We start from the raw sequence: 18,773 nt of genomic DNA on the forward strand, positions 1-18,773 counted from the left end.
ATTTGAACCTTTTGGATTTGTGACTGGAGGGGAAATGCAACTTCCTGGTTCATAGGGAGAGGTTCCAAAAGTTTTTCTGACTCCTTTTGATGACTAATAACAAATGTAAATGAGTCAGAAAGAAGTATATCATATTTCTTAAACAATGCATAAGGATTTGGGCAAACACATGGAAGAGTTTGGGGGAAATAAGTGCTGATTTTTTTTTTCTTTTCTTGTCCTTAAACGGTAGAAGTATCATTAAACTTAATCTGAAGCACTAGACCAGATTTTTCCATTTCCAGTTTTCCCCGCCAGGATGAGTAAATAAACAGATGGAGAAAAAGCTTCAAAGTGAGACACAAAGAATGTGACAAAGGGGCTGTTGATTACAGGACACTAAGGGAGGATGGGGTTGACTGAAATAAGAGAAAGAAGTTTGAGGTAAGGTAGCATTGCCAGAATGTCAAAGGGTGGCACCATATCTGACACCAGGCTTTGGTTCTCTGGCCAGCCCCATCAGAGGCCAAAAGGAGAAAGTGACCTGAAAAAGAAATAGAGAAAGCAGGTGCCACAGCCAAGCTCTGGAATATCTGGAGAGCATAAGACCAAGGCTCTTTGAAATAGTTTTGAGTAAGAGTGACTCAACAGATTCCTTTCACCATAGTGGCCTCACTTCTGTAGAACATTGGTCCAGGGAGCACTGCAGAGTTAGAAGGTAATTTCCTCAATTATGGCAGAGGGACTTCATTGAAACATCTAGCAGGTTTAACTAAAAAGAAAAAGTCAAAGTGATGAAGAGAAAATGGCAGGTGTCTCATGGTGTTCAGAGGTCTTACTCCATTGTACCATTGAGACATCCTCACTGGATCTTCCTGGGGAAATACTAGGAAAAGTAGAGGAGCTTAAAATCTCCTCATAGTCAGTGAGATCCACAGGAAAACAGATCAGAGGCTGAACAAAGGGCCTTGTATATTTTTATGAGTTAGCAACTGGAGGGAGTTCCTCTTTCCTCCTTCTTGGTAACTTTTTCCCCCATGTGCAGGATTAAAATTTATTGATTCAAGTATAGTACCTAACACTTGCTCAACATGCATTTTCAGACTCATTGACTAAAGTCAGGGCATTCTGCCGGGTCCGGTTTGGCTCAATGGATAGAGCGTCGGCTTGGGGACTGAAGGGACCTGGGTTCGATTCCGGTCAAGGGCATGTACCTTGGTTGCGGGCATATCCCCAGTAGGGGGTGTGCAAGAGGCAGCTGATCAATGACTCTCTCTCATTGATGTTTCTAACTCTCTATCCCTCTCTCTTTCTCTCTGTAAAAAAATCCAGTGTATGTAATAACTGCACGTAAAAGTACTTTATAAACAACAAAATGCTGTGTAACCAGTAATCCTTTTTTTATTTGTTGAGTTGAATTTGCTTTTAGGATTCTCACACATTTTCTCTGGGAGAAATGTTTTTCTTCAGAAGAAATTTTAGAATAACTGATATGATGTCTCAAGACAACATAGGCACATATATTCCTGGAGAAGATCTTAGTTTTAGAATCTTACTTTCATGGGTATGCCTCAGAGGTCGAGCTTTGCCCAATGCTCCCTTTATATTTTTCCGTGGTCTCTGTTCGCCTCATATTAAACATGAAAAGCATTATTAGAAATTTCTCCATCAGAGCAGATCAAAGAAGTGGCACTGTAGTAAGCAATTCCAGGCTCTGGAAACCTGGCACTGGGCACAGGTTCTACCAATGCTTGAATTACATGTGCGCACAAGCATCTTTCTGCTGACCCCTGTGTAGTGGACATGCTATGAATATAACATGCTGGGGAATTTCCTGATACAGGGATTATTTTAATCGCTAGAAATTCCACAGATGTTCTCAGGGGCCTTTGGGACATTTAAATTTTAAAAATAAACCTTCAAAACCCAACACAAGTATCCCAGAACTCTATGTATCTTTTCCTTGGAACACCTGTAAGTCCTGCTATCACTTACATGAAACAGGAAAGGGAAAGACCACAAGGTAGGTCACATACTCCTAAGCAAAATTGCCCTCCAGAAATAGCCATGAAGAAATTGTCACAACCATGGTAAATACCTCCAACTTACTCTTTGAGAGTCTTGGAAAGTTTGATAAACCCAAAGAAAAAAGAGGAGGAAGGGAAAAAAGAGAGAGAGAGAAGGGAAAGGAGAGAAAAGGTGGAAAAGGAAAGATAAAAAATGAAAGGAAAAAAGAAAAGGAGGAAAGAAGGGAAGAAAGGGACAAATAGAGGGGAAGGAAGGAAGGAAGGAAGGAAGGAAGGAAGGAAGGAAGGAAGGAAGGGAGGAGAGAAGGAAGGAAGCTTTTGAAAGCTGTTACCCATCACTTGAGTAGGTATCTGAGGATAAAGTTTTTGAGGCAATAAATCAGCAAAATCAATAATTATGGGGTGTCCACATGAAGGATTAAATAAGCCACAGGTGACTGGAGTAAAATATATATAAAAATATTTTCCCAATATGAGATATTTGTGGAATAAAGCTAACTTTTCTCCCCTCCTGGAGCAAGCAATTGCAAAAACCCACCTTACCTCCTATACTGACAGTGGCTGCAGCCTTTGAAGTAGTGAATTTATCTCCATGCTTATTAGTAGCTATGCATGTGTAGAGCCCAGGCTTGGTGATAAACAGCTGCAGTCTTGAGTCAATCACTCGGTCTTTCACACTTTCTTGAATGGACCCAGAAGAAACCTGTTGGAGTAGGGAGAAAAACACACACATAGAATTAGGTAAAAGATTTCCTAACTTTCTGTATCAGTAGACTTGAAAGAAAATGGATTAGGATTATGATCAAAAGGCATCTAGTAGGTTGCAAAAATACAGTCTTTTCTGTCTGTATGTCCGTGACCTTGTAATGTGACTGTAGCTTTTCCCTCAAAAGGAAGCATCTTCTAGTATAGGTTGGCCTTGTGACATGATTTAAAAAGACACAGAGATTTGTCAAGTTCTTGCACACTATTTTTGCTGTCTTGTTGCTCTTGGAATCTGTGACCTTCTGTGAACAAGCCAGAGATAGCCTGCTAGACGATGAGGTACATAGAGCCCAGTTATTCCCACTGTTCCAGCGTGGAGCCAACAATAACTGCCTAATACTAGTATATGATAAAGCTATTCTAGACCAAGATCAAGCAGTCCTGATTCAAATGAACAAAACTACCCAGTTGACTCATAGATTCTTGAGCTTTCATGAATGGTTATTGTTTTAAGCCACCGAGCTTTGGATGGTTGTGATACAGTAACAGATAACTAATGTAATTAAGGAAAGATAGGCAGTGTGGATTTCCCAAGATATACTCTCTATCTTTTGAAGATAAGAGATAATTAAGAATGAGAGGTTGTATACTTTTGGTCTTATTTTCCCATAACTTCTGTTCAGTTCCCCACACATATACATTGGATAGTTTGATGGTTACCCAAAAGAATGTTTGTGCAGCTGATTCTGTTTCTGAGGCATGACATACATCATGCCATACTTCTTAAATCAGAAAATCAAATATCCTGGAAGAGGCAGGCTATCAATTCAGTATTTCACATAATTGACAGGTTAATATACATACATGCTTATTTATTATTCATCATCATTCAAACTCTGTGGTTGTCACTGCCCAGTGCAGAGTTAGAATTTGTATGCTAATCTGACCCAAAATCCTGTGCTTTTCCTCACTCTTATAGTGCCTTCACTAGTCCTCCAAATGAGAACAAATGAAGAGTCATTAGAAAACAAGAACAGTAACAGCAGTGATCTCCACAGATCAACCAACCATGAACAAAACAAATATCTGACTTGAATGTCATTGTTTAGGTGGTGGCATTAAAAAAAATGGTGATTTACCTTTTTTTTTTTTTCTCTAGCTCTATGCCATTTTTTTAATACTTTTTTTTTTTTAAGTCATCACTGCTTATGTGAGGGGGAATGCCATAACAACTAAGGCTTTAGTTTGCCTTGACATTATATTGGAGGGTGGAGATGGGTCCCCAGGACTTCTCTGCCCAGTAGTAGGGAATGAGGTTGGGAATGAGAAATTTGGAGCCAGTTATTTTGCTGTTTTGCCTGAGGGAGGGTTGTAGACGATAGCAAGGGGGTTGGAAGCCCTGGGTTGAAGCCAGCTTTCTTCCTTCTGCAGCTGGGTGGCTGGCTGGCCCTGGAACCAATCACTCTCTGTAGCAATCAGGCAGTGAAGTTTGCCCTGTTAGCTTCTTTGTCTTTGTTATTCTCTGCTTGCATTACTAGAGTCCATCCTTATAATAAAATTAGTTATGTGAACATCAATTTACCTTAACTGGGGAAACTTCCTAGGTCAGATCAAGTATTGTGGCATTTTCCCCAGATAAGCAGACTGGATTCTATGAGAAATTAACAAGGTAGAGAGAAAAATATCTTTAAGAGACATATACTCATTTGGGACTTAAAATTCATTGTTGTACTTATCAGAAGTATAACTTCTTATGAATTTGAGTGTCCAAGTTAGATCAAAAGGACTGAACAATTTGAATTACATTTTTGGTCTCTCCATAAATTTTGTTTTGTTTTCAATTATAAAAGTGGCGGGGGGGGGAGGTAGGCTCCCTATATTTTAATACAAAGCAACAATGAGAGAAAAGCTGAAGACCTCTGTGATCAATCACCATGCTGTATGCTACAAGGTTGTCTTGTCTATAAATATAATCCCTTTATAGTTCATAGAAGTGAAATCTGTAGAAAGTTACCTTCCTCTGCAAAACTAGTCTTTTCTTTCAAGAAGTACAATGCCTTGGAAACAACTCTGAAATGAGTAATTCCCTCTCTCCCCCCTTTGCTGGCTAAACTCCAACTATTTTCATGTTCACACCTAAGAAAGTCTTTTCTAACATCTCCTCAAAGGTCACTGAAAACATTCTTGGTAGGGAAAATAAGTGATTTTTAAATGGCCTGACCTCTCTTCTGGATTTCATTCAGTTATTGAAATACTTCAGCGAATAAGTGGAGTTATGGGGCTCCTTGCTTGATCATGTTGTGGCTCCTAAATGCTTTGCCTCCTGTTTGCAGAGGCCCAGTTGATCCAGTTTGTGACTCATGCACAGCGGGCCTTGTTAGTCATAGTTTGAATTTGTTTTTCTTCCTTCATGTATCATCCTGACCAACAGTTTAGTGTTTTTGATGACCTAAAAACATAAACAACCCTCTGCCCTCCATTTTGATCTTTCTATCCTTCAGGTTTAAAAGATCAAAGGGATGAGTTCAGATTTTTACTGTGAGTGTTCACCAAGGTTTGCCTAGGCAAAACCAAGACCTCACTAAGGTGACTATACCTGGTGTTTACCCAGTAAATACATTATTTTCTCCAAGTCACCCATGCATGCTGACATGAAGGAACTGGGTAAACAGCTTTCTGCTCAGTGTGTGGTGTTCACTTTCTCAAAAGAAGGCAAACAGGAAGCTTTATTAAGTGGACATAGTGGTTCACACCTGAGAAAATGGATGGGAAACCTTGTAGAGTGGGTGGGGAACATCTTTTTCTGCCAAGGTCCATTTGGTTATTTACAACATAATTTGGGGGCCATACAAAATTATCAACTTAAAAATTAGCCTGCTTATTTGTTCAAACATTTCATTAACTCTCCCTAATGCCTTAGCAAGGCCAGACGAAATGATTTTGCAGACCTTGTATGGCCCACAGGCTGGATGTTCCCCACCCGTTTTGCAAGGTCGCAAGGTGTTATAGAAGACCTATGGGATATTTTAAATATGTCAGTATGCATTATGCTGTTTTGAGATCATCTATCCACTTCTCAGAAGTGTAAATTCTTACGAATTTGAATGTCCAAGTACTGGATAATCTCTTCATCATGCTTTGAATTTAGCATAGGAAGACCTTTGCAAGGTATTCTGGTCTCACTGGCCTTGTCCTGAAAATAGTACCAGCTATCTGGGTTTAACTCACTGAGCTGCTAGGTGGGATCCAGGGGATAGAGGTTCAGGGATTTGTAATAATGCCTATCTATGCATCATAGAAAAAGGAATAATAGGCTGAGAAAAATGTCCATATTGCTTCTGATCAGCATAGCCATAAACATTGCCCTCTTTTAATCTAGCTGCTAAAATATTCCACACAAAAAATTATAGATGTAGTTATTTTGATTAACGCAGCTAATAGGATAAGATTACTTCAAAGCTAATGTACATTGAACCTAACATTCTGCCTCTTAAAAAATATGTGTAAAATATAAGTGAGCCTCCCTTTAAGAAAATTTACAAACACAATACAATGCAGATAATTTGGTTATTTGATAACATTCTTCTAATAAATTAAAATGGTTCAAATTTTAAAATAGGAACTATATTTATTGAACAAAGCAAGGCAGCATGCAATTTTTCTACATTTTTTATTGAATGACAAAATATAATAATAGATATTATAATACTATAGGTATAACTTGAAATAAATCTGGTTATCACAATACAAGGATATTTTCTTTTAGAAAAGCTTTGCTTCTCCACATCCAACTACTATTTCTAATGTTGTACAACAAGAGGAACATACAGCTCACTCTGAAGTTCATCTAAGAGTACAAATTTTTATGAAAAATAAATGCCATATCCACAGGAAGAAAGCGAAATAATTCATGAACACTTTGGGGTATGTTGCTGTCTTTTTCTTGTTTCGACTATAACTGTTTGGAGTGTTAGTTTATTGGTGTGTTCACTGAGGGAGAGAAAAGGAGCATCTACATCTCTTAGAAGACCTGTTGTACTTAGTAGTTAGTGAAGCTAGTTCACTAACTTGTAGTTAGGAAGGAGCCACAGTTCAAACTCTGTTTTATTTATTCTGTGCCTACTAGCTCCCAGGTCTGCATTCATCTTCATTCAGTCCACCCAAAATGATATCAGGGCTGTGACCTCTGTCCTGTTATCCTTAACAGACTTTCTGGTTTGCTACTTGTACCACGTTTAATACCTGAAATTGTCTCCGTTTCCAGTGATTTGCATCAGCACAGGCAAAGTCATCTCAATTTCGTTTGGATTTGGAGCATATCACCAAGAACAAAGCTTGGCTGTAAGAGCAACACTTCTCTCTGACACTGAGAACTACAGATGTACTTTGCTTTCTTCCTGGGAGAGAGTCACTGTTAGGTTGTTTTATTTCTGTTTTAGAATCTGGGGCAATGGGTCTATTTAGCCTTTTGCTTTTTGTGAATAACATCTTAAAGGGTAAAGTTGGGGTCTCAATAAGACAAAAACTAACTCAAACCACCTGACTTTTTTATTACTCTCAACTCCAACAGATAGAATCATACATTGCCCAGTTCTAAACTGATAGACCCTTTTGAAAACTCAGGATTATTTTAAAAGCATATAGCTTTTCTTTATTACTGTTTCCAGGGAGAAGACTAATTAGTAGAGTCATGTTGTCAGCCCCTCAGTTTTCTTTCGTCATGTCTTTAGCAACTTGAGACACTTAAGACAACTATAACAGCCTCCATGGAAAAGCCACAAAATGTATTGCCACATAAGATTCAAATTTTAAATGATACAAGATGTAATTGGAGAGCTAAAGAAGAACAGGACTATGAATTACTTAATTATAATTTAGCAAAATTAGAGACTGTTAGCTCTGATGTCATATTGGAGATCACCTTCTCCAGACATGTGACATCTCTGTCATTATAGACATGGGCAAATTGATGTCTGAGAGGTAAATGGACTCCACTAAAATTTCATTAACTGGAGAGGAGCATTTACAACTTAGGTCTTCTAACTCCCCACCTCATTCTTACTCCAGCATACCTCAAGTTACATGCTTATAAAATGACATCCATTTATTCACTTAATTTATTCTGAAGAAGGTGCATGGTAGACAATTAGATAAGAAGAATCAATTTTAATAACAAATTATGAGAAAGGTAGGTTTTTTTCAAGTATCAGAAGAGGAAAATAAAAGGCCCTTCAGCAGAACCAATAGTGAAAATAAAAATAGTAAATAAATTATAAGCTTTAGAGGGTGCTACAGGCAAGATGGCATTCTTCATTAGATGGGGAGGCCTTAGAATGTGGAATCTTTTTTCTAATTTACAACATCCACCCAAATTTCATTCACCAACAGTTTTCCACACACATCTTTCCCCTTCTCGGCGGCGGCGGCTCCTTCCTTCCTTCCTTCCTTCCTTCCTTCCTTCCTTCCTTCCTTCCTTCCTTCTTTTTTCTTTCTTTCTCTCTCTCTCTCTCTCTCTCTCTCTCTCTCTCTCTCTCTCTCTCTCTCTCTCTCTCTCTCTCTCTTTCTTTCTTTCTTTTTTCATATCCAGTGGCCTACTTCTTCCATTTTCTTTCCTCTCCTTTTTCACCCTCCTCCCCTCATTTGGAACATTCATTTGGCTTTAAAATGCTGTCATTAATATATTGTAATATGATAATATATGGACACTGTGGCCAAGACACCAAAAAGTAGGACAGAGACTATGCCTCAAAACATGAACATGAAAATAGCTGAGAATCCCTTAGATGAGTGATCAAGGTTTGAGTTGTTCAGCTATATTGAGAGCCATCCCCACTCCATCTCCTTGAGGCATGAAAGAGGTCCTCAATAGGACCACCTCGAGAGTTGATATATGTCCCCTGTTGTGTAGTAAAGGATTAATCAATGGGCTTGATTGCTCAAACCCTGCACAGTAGAAAGAAAAAGCTGGCCTTTGACTGGCTCCTGAGAGATAACCTTATCCCTTGGAATATCCTGTCTGATAAGCATGTTTTTGTATACCTGAGACCTGGGACCAAGCCAGATAGTTCATGTTAACAATGGGAATTGTTCACCAAGGACCTCAGGACATGCTTTATCAGTTCAACCTTTGGAGGGGCTGGAGATCAGTTAAAATCAGTCATGTTAGCCCTCCATTCCTCCATAACTAAGCCTCAGTAAAAACTGCACACCAAGGTTTGCAGCTTCCCTGTTATAATAATTTGTACATGTTGTCATACATCACTGCTTGGACCATTAAGCACTCTCCATGCAACTCCACTGGGAGAGAACAACTGATTAATTTACTGATTTTAGCCCGATACCTTTCATTGTGATAAACTAGAACCAAAAGTATAACAGCTTATCTGGGTTCTGTCTTTTTAGTGAATCATAAAACTTGAAGATGATATTGGGGACTCTGACACAAGTGCAGTTTCTTGACACAGCATATAGGTGTCTAATTCCCATTTATAAAATCTAAGAAGCAGAGTCAGGCTACCTAGCAGCTTCAATGGAGGGAGCAAAGAGGTAGTAGCTCTGTTCAATGGTCTGGACCCAAAGGTTTGTACATGCAAGGTTTGTAGAAGATCTGAGTTGGAGTTATTTTCAAATCTTTCAGAAAGGCCTTCAGAGAGACTCCCCATCAACTAACAAATTGGGGGATGAAAAAGAGATAGTGATCTTGAGGAAAGTGCATCACTGGCATCATCTTGAGTATTCCCTGATTTCTGAAGAGTCAGTTTTAAACACTTGTTAGGCACAGAATTGTAAAGCAGACTTGAAAGAGTTAAATTAGACAGTTTCCATCCTAATGACTGTTCCTCCCTTCTTCCTACCCCAAATGTGTTCGAGTCATAAATAGCAGTTAGGAAATTGGGGAAGAATGAATAAGTAGATTCTAGCAATGAACTGATTCTAAGTGATAAATTCTTATAAATATGTTTTTATTGATTCCAGAGAGGAAGGGAGAGGGAGAAATAGATGGAAAAAAATTCAAAGATTTGAGGGAATCATTCATCACCTGCTTCCTGCACGGAGCCCACAACCCTGGCATGTGCCCCAACCAGGAATCAAACTGTGACCTCCAGATCCTCTAGGTTGATGCTCAACAATCTGAGCCACACCAGCCAGGCTTAAATGATTTTTGTAAAAATTATTTTACTTGTGTGGGAAGGAATTGCTAACACTTCCCTTTTACACAAAGGCATAACGAATTTGATTTTCTACTATATCCCATGATACAAGGAATGTAAACCCTTGGTGTTCAATTTCTATGGCAGTGACTTTTAGCATGAAAATATTGGAAGGATTTGAAAAGAGAGATGCAGGTGAGACCAGTGATAGAGATCAGGGTAACTACAAATACAGGGATGGGTAAAAGTAGCTCTATACTTTTGTATATAGAAAATAATATGATAATTAATAAATAATAAAGAATAAACCATGTTTCGGGTACTCAACTGGAAATCTACTTTTGCCAACCCCTATATGTGGTATATACTGAAATTCACCACCAGTGAGTCTTCCCCAGACAAATCCCCACATAGATAGTACTCACGGCATTTCCGTTTTCAAACCAGGTGATGGTGGGGACAGGGATGCCTGTTGCCATACAACGCAGGGTCACAAAGGAGCCAAAGGTGACATTGTGGGATTCAGGAGCCCGCAGGATTCTGGCAAAAACTGTTAGGAAAACAGGAAGTGGTGAGTGCCTCTTTCCTCTGATGTGGTCAAAGTAGAGTGGTCTTTACAGAATGCAGGAGGCTGCCAGTCAATGATTCTTTCTCATCATTGATGCTTCTACCCCTCTCCGTTCCTATCTCTGAAATCAATAAAACACATTTTAAAAAAAGCGAGTGAAGGTGGCACCTCCATTGAAGTTTCATAACAACAAGGCTCAAAGGTGAAATGGTAAAAGATTGCAATTATGCTGCATGGGTCCAAAGAAGTATCCATCAGGACTGTATGACAGAGGCTTTCCCCCTTGGACATTCTCAGTTTCTCAAGAACACAAGCCAGCCAGGAGGCAGGGTATATTTCCTCCAAAATGACTAACATAATACCTCATCTGAGCATCTAATAGGAGATTTCTCCCAATTTGGCTCAAGTTGTGAGCACCTGACAACTACCATAAGCTGGCTGGCATCCTAGCAAGGATGAACCCATGTAATCTTGTTTTTTTCTAATGTTTTCTGGCAACAATAATGGAGACCTAGATTATATAGCATACTTGAGTCCACATTCATCATTTGGCCAAAATAACTCTTGTAGGTGTTAGGGCTATCCTTATGTGTCATACATTTTTTTTTTTTAGTGTGAGACTATTGAAATGATCATTTTGTGGGTCCCATTGTCTCTGAGAATCTGAAAAAAGAAGGGTCTTTGAACAGCTTGTAATGGGATTACTTCACTCCCATAGTTGCTGTAAAAGGGTGACAGCAGCAGCAAACAGATTGAGAACTGCTGCTGTAGAGCCTAAGACCATCAGAAAACACAGATATTTACATTACGATTCATTAACAGCAAAATTACAGTTATGAAGTAGCAATGAAAATAGTTTTATGGTTGGGGGTCACCACAACATGAGGAACTGTATTAAAGGGTTGTGGCATTAGAAAGATTAAGAACCACTGATCTATTGGGTTTCAACACAAATGTCTCCTTATCATAATGTTCCCTGGATCCATTGCTTTATTCTTGTTTATGTTTTGTCATAGCATTTATCATCATGTCTTAACTATTGATTTTTTGTTTTTTTGGCTCTTTACTTGGAATGTAGGCATCACAAAAGGCAGAGCTGCTGGGTTCATTTATACAGGCCAATTGATAGACATATGATAGGTAGATAGATAGATAGATGATCCAGAATCCTGGTGGACATTCATAAATATTTGTTAAATGAATAATAACTGAGTGAATGAGTTACGCCTCTGATTGGTGAGACTGGGACTTGTACATACTATGAGTATCTCAGCCCTCTCTGGGCCATCATTCTCCTAGCTACCTTGCAAACAAGAAGGTGTGGCGTTAGCATGCAGCAGGTAAGTTCTCCAGGTCAGGGCTTCTCCATCCTACAACTCAGGGTGAAGGGTTGCAGAATGGAACAGAGTTGAGGAGAATGAAGAATCAGAAGTTATGTTTGTTTAATTCTTGGGTGAAGGAATATAAAGCTTTATTTTCAATCACGTTTTATCAGCAAAAACACTGATATTGCTATTACCCATATGTCCTAAGCACAAAAGATGAAAGTTGGGTAAAAGGAATTCCATCACATTTATAAAACACAAAGTAAAGCTCGTTGCAATTAAAAATAAATGCCAGCCTAAACTTCTTGGATAATAATACATCTATAATAATAAACATAGACATAGTTGAATAATAAACTCCCATTATTTTAGTGGTAGCCACAAATTGAAATTACATTTGAGGTCATTCATTTTAAAAGTAATGTGATATGTTTCATATCAAGTAAAATATTTACTATTTCTACTTGTATTTTATTTGCATGAAAGATAATATAAAAATGTTTTTGTTACATAAATAAGATGCTTAATAGAAGGGGTATGACAATACTTAGTAATTTGGAGTATGTCTACAACTGTTTTGATATGGATTTTTAAAGAAAAAAATGATCCATTCTTTTTTCAATAGAGTTACCCATCATTCTTCAATTCACTGTGAGCTCTTGCCCATTTCCTTTCCTATTGTTCATTGGCAACATAGAAAATAGACACGGGCAATATTTATCCCTGCATTTTCTATCATGATATCTAGTCATAAGTTTGGGCCTCTTAATTTCTCTTGGCTAAGTTTACGGTGCTAACTGAAGGTTGAGAATCTTATATTCAAAATTGTGCTTAAGTAGCCAGTGATTCCAAAGTCCTTTATAACAGAACCGTAACATTTTCCCTTCGCTTTTTCTCTGTCTCTCCATTTTTCAAAGTACTTTTCAAATACATTAGTTTTATTATTGATTATCACTGTTACGATCTGGATTTGTAATCAGGAGATACAGCCATTATACACTTTGAAACTGCACTGTGTGTGATGGAAGTCCAATGGGCCGGGGATCCAAATGAAGACTGAAATTAATGAGCGGTTTGGCTGAGATGAATTACCTCACTTTTTCTGGTAAGGGAATAAGACCACAGGAATGCAGTCCCATATAAATGCTGTTTGAGCAATTATTTCAGAGGACACTGTGCACTCTCATTGATTTTATTTCCTCTTGTTCTTTTCTTTATGTTTCTAGTTTTCCTTACAGAAATTTTTAAGGTTACTTGATTTAAATAAAAAGTGGCTGATAGTAAATTGCAAGCAAACACAAATAAAACTAAAATAAATAAATAAACAGGAGCAGGTGAAATTATTATATCTAAATTTAGTTGTAAGTAGCCTGATGTTTCGAAATAGGGACACAACTCAAATACCATATTTGAGTTACTATGATACGGAGGTGCCATTTCAAATAATTCCAGCCTAATATTGGTCATAGAAAAACTTGTTCTAGGAGAGGGTTTTTTCCCCCAAAAACAAATGATTTTCAGCTATTTTGCACTACATACAATTGAAAATTAATTTGTTTAATTAGTTTGGAGCAATTGCATAATACTTGTCTTTTTGTGATAGTAACAATAAAAGCCCAAGCTGGCACCTTCATAGTTCTACATTTCTTCAAAAATGTTAACACCATCTCCTCCCCAAAGACTTTCAGTCAAAAGGTTGCTTTCCATTCCAGCCTGTGTGACACTGATAGTCTCCTGCTGATTTATCTCATTTCACTTTGTCTGCATTTTCAGAATTTGCAATACCAACTTTAAAATTTCTGTTGATTCAATCTTTTCTTAATAAAATAGTTACCAATTACATTATATAATAGATTAGCCCATCTAATAACACTCTGTTAAATGCTGACTTAATGTTCCCCATACACCGTATGTTATTTTCTTCCAAAATAAGGCACTTAGAGTTGTTTATGAGGTCAGCAGAAATAAACAATTGAATGGAGCCGTACATTTTAAAAGAAGCAGTGCAGAAAGAAAAAAAAAATACCTTTATTATCTTGCTCAGGTTCAGTTTCTTCTATTAATAAAAATAAGACAAAACAAACAAAAACAACACAGCATGAAAAGGGAATATCAGTTGTGCAACAAGTAATTAGAATCTGCTTGTTTCTTATTTCAATAAAAAACAAATGCAATCAAGGGAAAGGCTGACCTTTTCAAAGCTAACTACTACATGATGTAAAATTTCAAATGATTGTTGTTAGCCAGGCAGTACTACACAGAAAGTAAACCACAGCACACCAACAACATAGCTCACTCATGCATTTTTATTTATGTTGACAATTACCTTTTCTTTCAAGGTAACAGACTCCCTACTCTCTTCTTACAAAATGTGTTTCTTCCTGTTAGCGTGGCTTCTCCTCTTACAAGGCCCTGCTGTGAAGTCAGGGATGTTGAATCTGGGATCTCAGCTATCATTTCTATGGCAATAGACTCATGTTGTGGTAAACAGAGGATTAGGGGGTTTCTGCAGAACAGAGCCTGTCACCAGCTGAGAGTCCCTCTGTTTCAGCTCTCAGAGGCTGCTCAGAGCACAGAGGATGAGTTCACCATCTGCTAGGAGACTGCGAGTGAAGCAAGCTACAAAGAAAATGTAAAAATGTCTAACTTGGGTAGATAGAATTGATAATTCATTACATTAAAAAATTATAGAAAAGAGACAAGGTTTAATACAGATTCCCACATGAAACTCTATTTTTCTTTCTGGGAAGGTTTATTTGTTCATGTCAATTTAGACCTTTCTTCAAATTAATGATAAGTTAACTGCAACTTACATTTATAATTCTAAAATAATGCTATTGTTAACTACTTTCAATGCTGAAAATACATTGCATAGTTCTTTGCAGTTTATGGATATTTGCACACATTATATATTATCTCATTTAATTTAACTCTGACCATATCCTTTTGATTATACATAATGGATATTTCTCAGCCGATTTTCCAGACAAGGAATCTGAGAGAGATTTGCTGCAGGTGCAGAGCCAGAAATTTTTTGCTTTGTATGTAGCATCATAGTGAGAAGGCCTCATTTCTACACTTAACACCAATCCTCTTAAATGTAAATGAACTCATAATTTTTCATTTATAGTTTTCTCTATCTGAACTTTTCCTGCCTTCACCAACCAAATCAGTGGCATGTTCTTATTTATTTTTAAGTAGCAAGATCAAAGACTACTTAAAATTTCTGTGAACAAAAAAACTGTGACCTGCTCAGGGGGGTTCACGTGGCAGCCCTGACAAGCTCAGTGACTGGGAGTAACCATGCAGGATGGTCTGATCAGAAATGTCCAACTGGGCAGGCCGTGGTGGGGAGTCACGTCCCAGGCCTGTAGCTTCCTTAGCAAAGGTCACTCTTCACCGTAAGTGAGCCTGTCCACTGTTCTTAAGCATCTAAGATAACATACCTTTGAAATGTCAGAGTAATTCTCTTTTCTAAACCTCTTAAAGGCACCACTGCATGCACTGAACACAAGACCACCAGAGCAAGAGATCACAGATTTCCTCATTGTTTTCTTGTTCCCTCTATATCAGATCTATGTGCCGTAGAAAGAGAAATCCATTCCCTAGGCCCTGTTATTAAAACATGGATGCTAATCAGTACTGAATTCTTTGAATCACTTTGTAAAAGGCTATATTTGTCTCATCTAGTATCCTCTTTTAGACATTGGAGATTCCTGTTAGAAACAAGCATCACAAAAAACAAAAAGGGTCATTTGAATTGTTTTTATTGTTTTTACTTTAAAAAAAAATCGGCCCAGGGGTGGTTGAAAAGTGATCACATTGAGGCTCTGTGGAACACGGTTTCTGAACTGAATCTTGTTTTGTTTTCCGATCATTAAGAGAAAATCTGATATACATAACAATAAACCTAAGTCAATACCTGGTTTTTCTTTTCTAACTTCTTAAATGCTAAAGCAAACAAATCTGATCTTGGTGTGCCCTGCTGTTTACATTTCTGCTCCCTTTGAAGCAGAGCTATGCTTGGGGAGGTTTATTCACGTGGCTCCATCTCTGAAGGAGTCCCAGTGCAAGGCCCTTAGAAAACATACACAGCATCCTCACAGACAGCGACTCTCTGCTCACAGGAAGGCTCGCCTGTCTCTGTGACATCACGATCCTCTAAGTGGCTGTGGTTGGAAACCTCTCTGTGGCCTTTGATATAATAATATTTTCCGAGCTCGTAAGTACGGGTGATGAATAATGACTACACGCACGAAGTGTTTACCAGCTAATTCAGAGACGAGCCACATGAAGTTAACTTGTTTTTGTTTTGTTTTTTTGTTTGTTTGTTTGTTTTTTACTTCAGTCTCAGACATAGATAGACCAACTATTAAGAGTATTTTTTGTTAAAGTAATTCAGAAAATATATTAGTGGTTTAACCATAAGCCGATAAAAAGTTGGACTTAAGTTTCAATTCACTATTTTTATTCTTTTAAAAAGAATCTCTTTTTTGTCTGTTACTAATGGGAGAACTAGCCTGTGTAATTACCAGGACAGAAACCTTTCTTATTTTACCCTTTTGAAAGGTTTTTATTTTGAAATAAGTGTAGATTTACAGAAGAGTAGCCAAGATAATATAGTTTCCAGGTATCCTTCATTCATCTTCCTCAAATATTAATATCTTAGATAATCATGGTACATCTGGTATCAAAATCATAGTTTACTTTCTGTCATGGCTGTTGTTTCTCAGTGATGAGAGCAGCTTCCTGCACACCTATGGGTCGTGGGTTCGGATCTGACATATACCTGGATTGCAGGTTCTATCCCCAACCCTGACCGGGGTGTTTGTGGGAGGCAACCAATCGATGTGTCTCTCTTACATCAGTGTTTCTCTCTCTTTCTCCCATCCCCTTCTTCCTTCCCTTTCACTCCTTCCAAAAACCAAATGACAAAATGTCCTCAGGTGAGGATTAACAAAAAAAAAAATCATAGTTTATTTTCAAATAACATTTTGTATTTGGTGTCATGAAATGGAAGATACTTGAGCTGTGATAGTAGTCAAAGAAGCTAACATTTATTAAAAACCAAAATGTATTCTTTATATACCATATATATTATTATTACTATTATGATAACTAACCAGATATTTCAGCTGGGGAAAGAAGCAGGAGCCACAACCTTAATCTTAAGTGACACCATAGCATCCTGTGTATCAAAGTGTCTTTAATCGGGAACATTTCTGTGACCTTTGAGATGGGGTGCCTAAACTGTACATTCCATGCTGATGATATAGTAGTTATATACCCATTTAAAAACTATATCCAAAAGAGGATACAATAGGATATAATCTCAGTGTTAGTCTGTGAGTCAAATTGCAGCTCACTCTGGTTTTTATAACACCATTAATAGGTCCTCTCCCAAACTCTGTAGTCCTTTTATTCCCTGGTTATAAGTTAGTGTCAGACTGTGTTTGCATGATAAACCTTTATTTTTGCCTCCCTCATTGTGATATGATCTGAACCATGAGCTGGTTGTGATTCATCAATCAAAGCCCATTGGACCTCACATATCTGAAGCTTCCCCTGACCTCTCACTATCTCCCTTGTCCTGTGTGTGTATCCTGTACAAACTTATATCATTGCAAATATATTAAACTTTAATTATTGTAATTACTTCCTTACATGTCTATATTCCTTATTAAATAAACCATTATTTATTTCTATATCCTTAGAAATTAATTCATTACATGGAATATAGTTAGGTATTCAACAAATTAATAAATTTGAAGCTATCCTAACAGTTATCTTACTAATTATGGAAAGCTAATTTTCTCCTTAAATTTTTAAGCTTCAGCTGGAATTAAGATATTCCAAGTAGAAATCTTTAAATTAGTGTTTCTCAAAATGTGGTTCATAGGCTATCTGCAAAAGGATCCTAGGAAATTGTTAAAAGGATTTAACACAGACATATCAGATCCAAAGCTCTGGGGAATGCATCCTGGAGCTATGCCTTCTAATAAGATCTGCACTGATGTTTTAGAACGACTACCCTGAAGGAAAAATTCCATTAATCCATCAACTTTGTTAATTCTACCTCTTTCCAAAAAAGTTTTGAAGTGAGTATACTAAAAAGAAATTAAATAACACTTGAGCATCAGGGAAAAGGAGATTTCTGGTTGGTTTACTGTAATATACTGTGACTAAACTTCAAATTGGATTCTGAGATACATGCCAGCTAAGGCAAAAAATGATGCAAAAGAAAATAAATAGTTATCATTACAGGAAGTAAAGAAAAATACCAGTTTCTCAAAAGAGACCATTCCTTCCCCCCCCCCTCCCCCCTCCAGGCACTAAATTTTTAAAAGCAAATTCTCACTAGAGATTTACTTCAGAGCGATGACTGATGGAATGATCAATATTTTCAACAAAATTTTTGCCAAATGGCTATTTATGTGGTGAGTAACATATGATATAATTCAGGATGTGCACTAAGGTCACCTTCACTTTCATGTTGTTATATTATTTGTTTGTTTGTTTGTTTATAGTAGGGGTGTCGAACTCAATCAGAGAAGGGGCCAAAATCTAAAATCCAGCCTAAATCGCGGGCCGAATGGTTTACTGAACAGTCATAAACTGTCATTGTGATGGAAACGCAGCGGAGTGCAGTGATGACAGCGCGGTGCGGGCCACATTGCAAGGCCTGGCGGGACGGATTTGGCCCGCGGGCCTTGTGTTTGACACATGTGGTTTATAGGAAAAGTTAGCTCTAAACAGTTGCTTTGCAGTTTTCCAGCAAAGGCACATCTTCACACAGCTTCTTAAATTGCTTGTCACCGTGGGGCCAAGGCAAAGTTATAATCTCTAACAAGTACCGAGTATGCAGGTACAAAGCATTGCTGCTTGAGGGAAGATTTATGTTCTTTGGAAGCAAGAGAAGCAGTTGGTAATGTTGACATTCTATTTGTGAAATTTGAGAAACCTAACGAGCAATATTCTCTGGGTAGAAGTCCTTTAGCTCTCAAGCAATGTAAACAAC

General features: G+C 37.7%; 1 protein-coding gene across 4 annotated transcripts in view; it reads right to left on the bottom strand.

Moving 5' to 3' along the window:
• MUSK (muscle associated receptor tyrosine kinase) overlaps positions 1 to 18,773 on the bottom strand; it is a 65,654-nt gene that overhangs the window by 23,105 nt on the left and 23,776 nt on the right. For 2 of the 4 annotated variants that reach the window (XM_036433043.2, XM_036433042.2), the window contains exons 7-9: positions 13,782 to 13,811; positions 10,288 to 10,412; positions 2,550 to 2,709 (exon numbers count right to left, since the gene is read on the bottom strand). In XM_036433043.2, coding sequence (XP_036288936.1) covers positions 2,550 to 2,709; positions 10,288 to 10,412; positions 13,782 to 13,811 — 315 coding nt within the window. The remainder of the gene's footprint in view (positions 1 to 2,549; positions 2,710 to 10,287; positions 10,413 to 13,781; positions 13,812 to 18,773) is intronic. The other 2 variants (XM_036433047.2, XM_036433046.2) reach the window with 1 other exon arrangement.

This window comes from Pipistrellus kuhlii, unplaced genomic scaffold (assembly GCF_014108245.1).
Source record: "Pipistrellus kuhlii isolate mPipKuh1 unplaced genomic scaffold, mPipKuh1.p scaffold_m20_p_12, whole genome shotgun sequence".
NCBI classification, from domain to species: Eukaryota; Metazoa; Chordata; class Mammalia; order Chiroptera; family Vespertilionidae; genus Pipistrellus; species Pipistrellus kuhlii.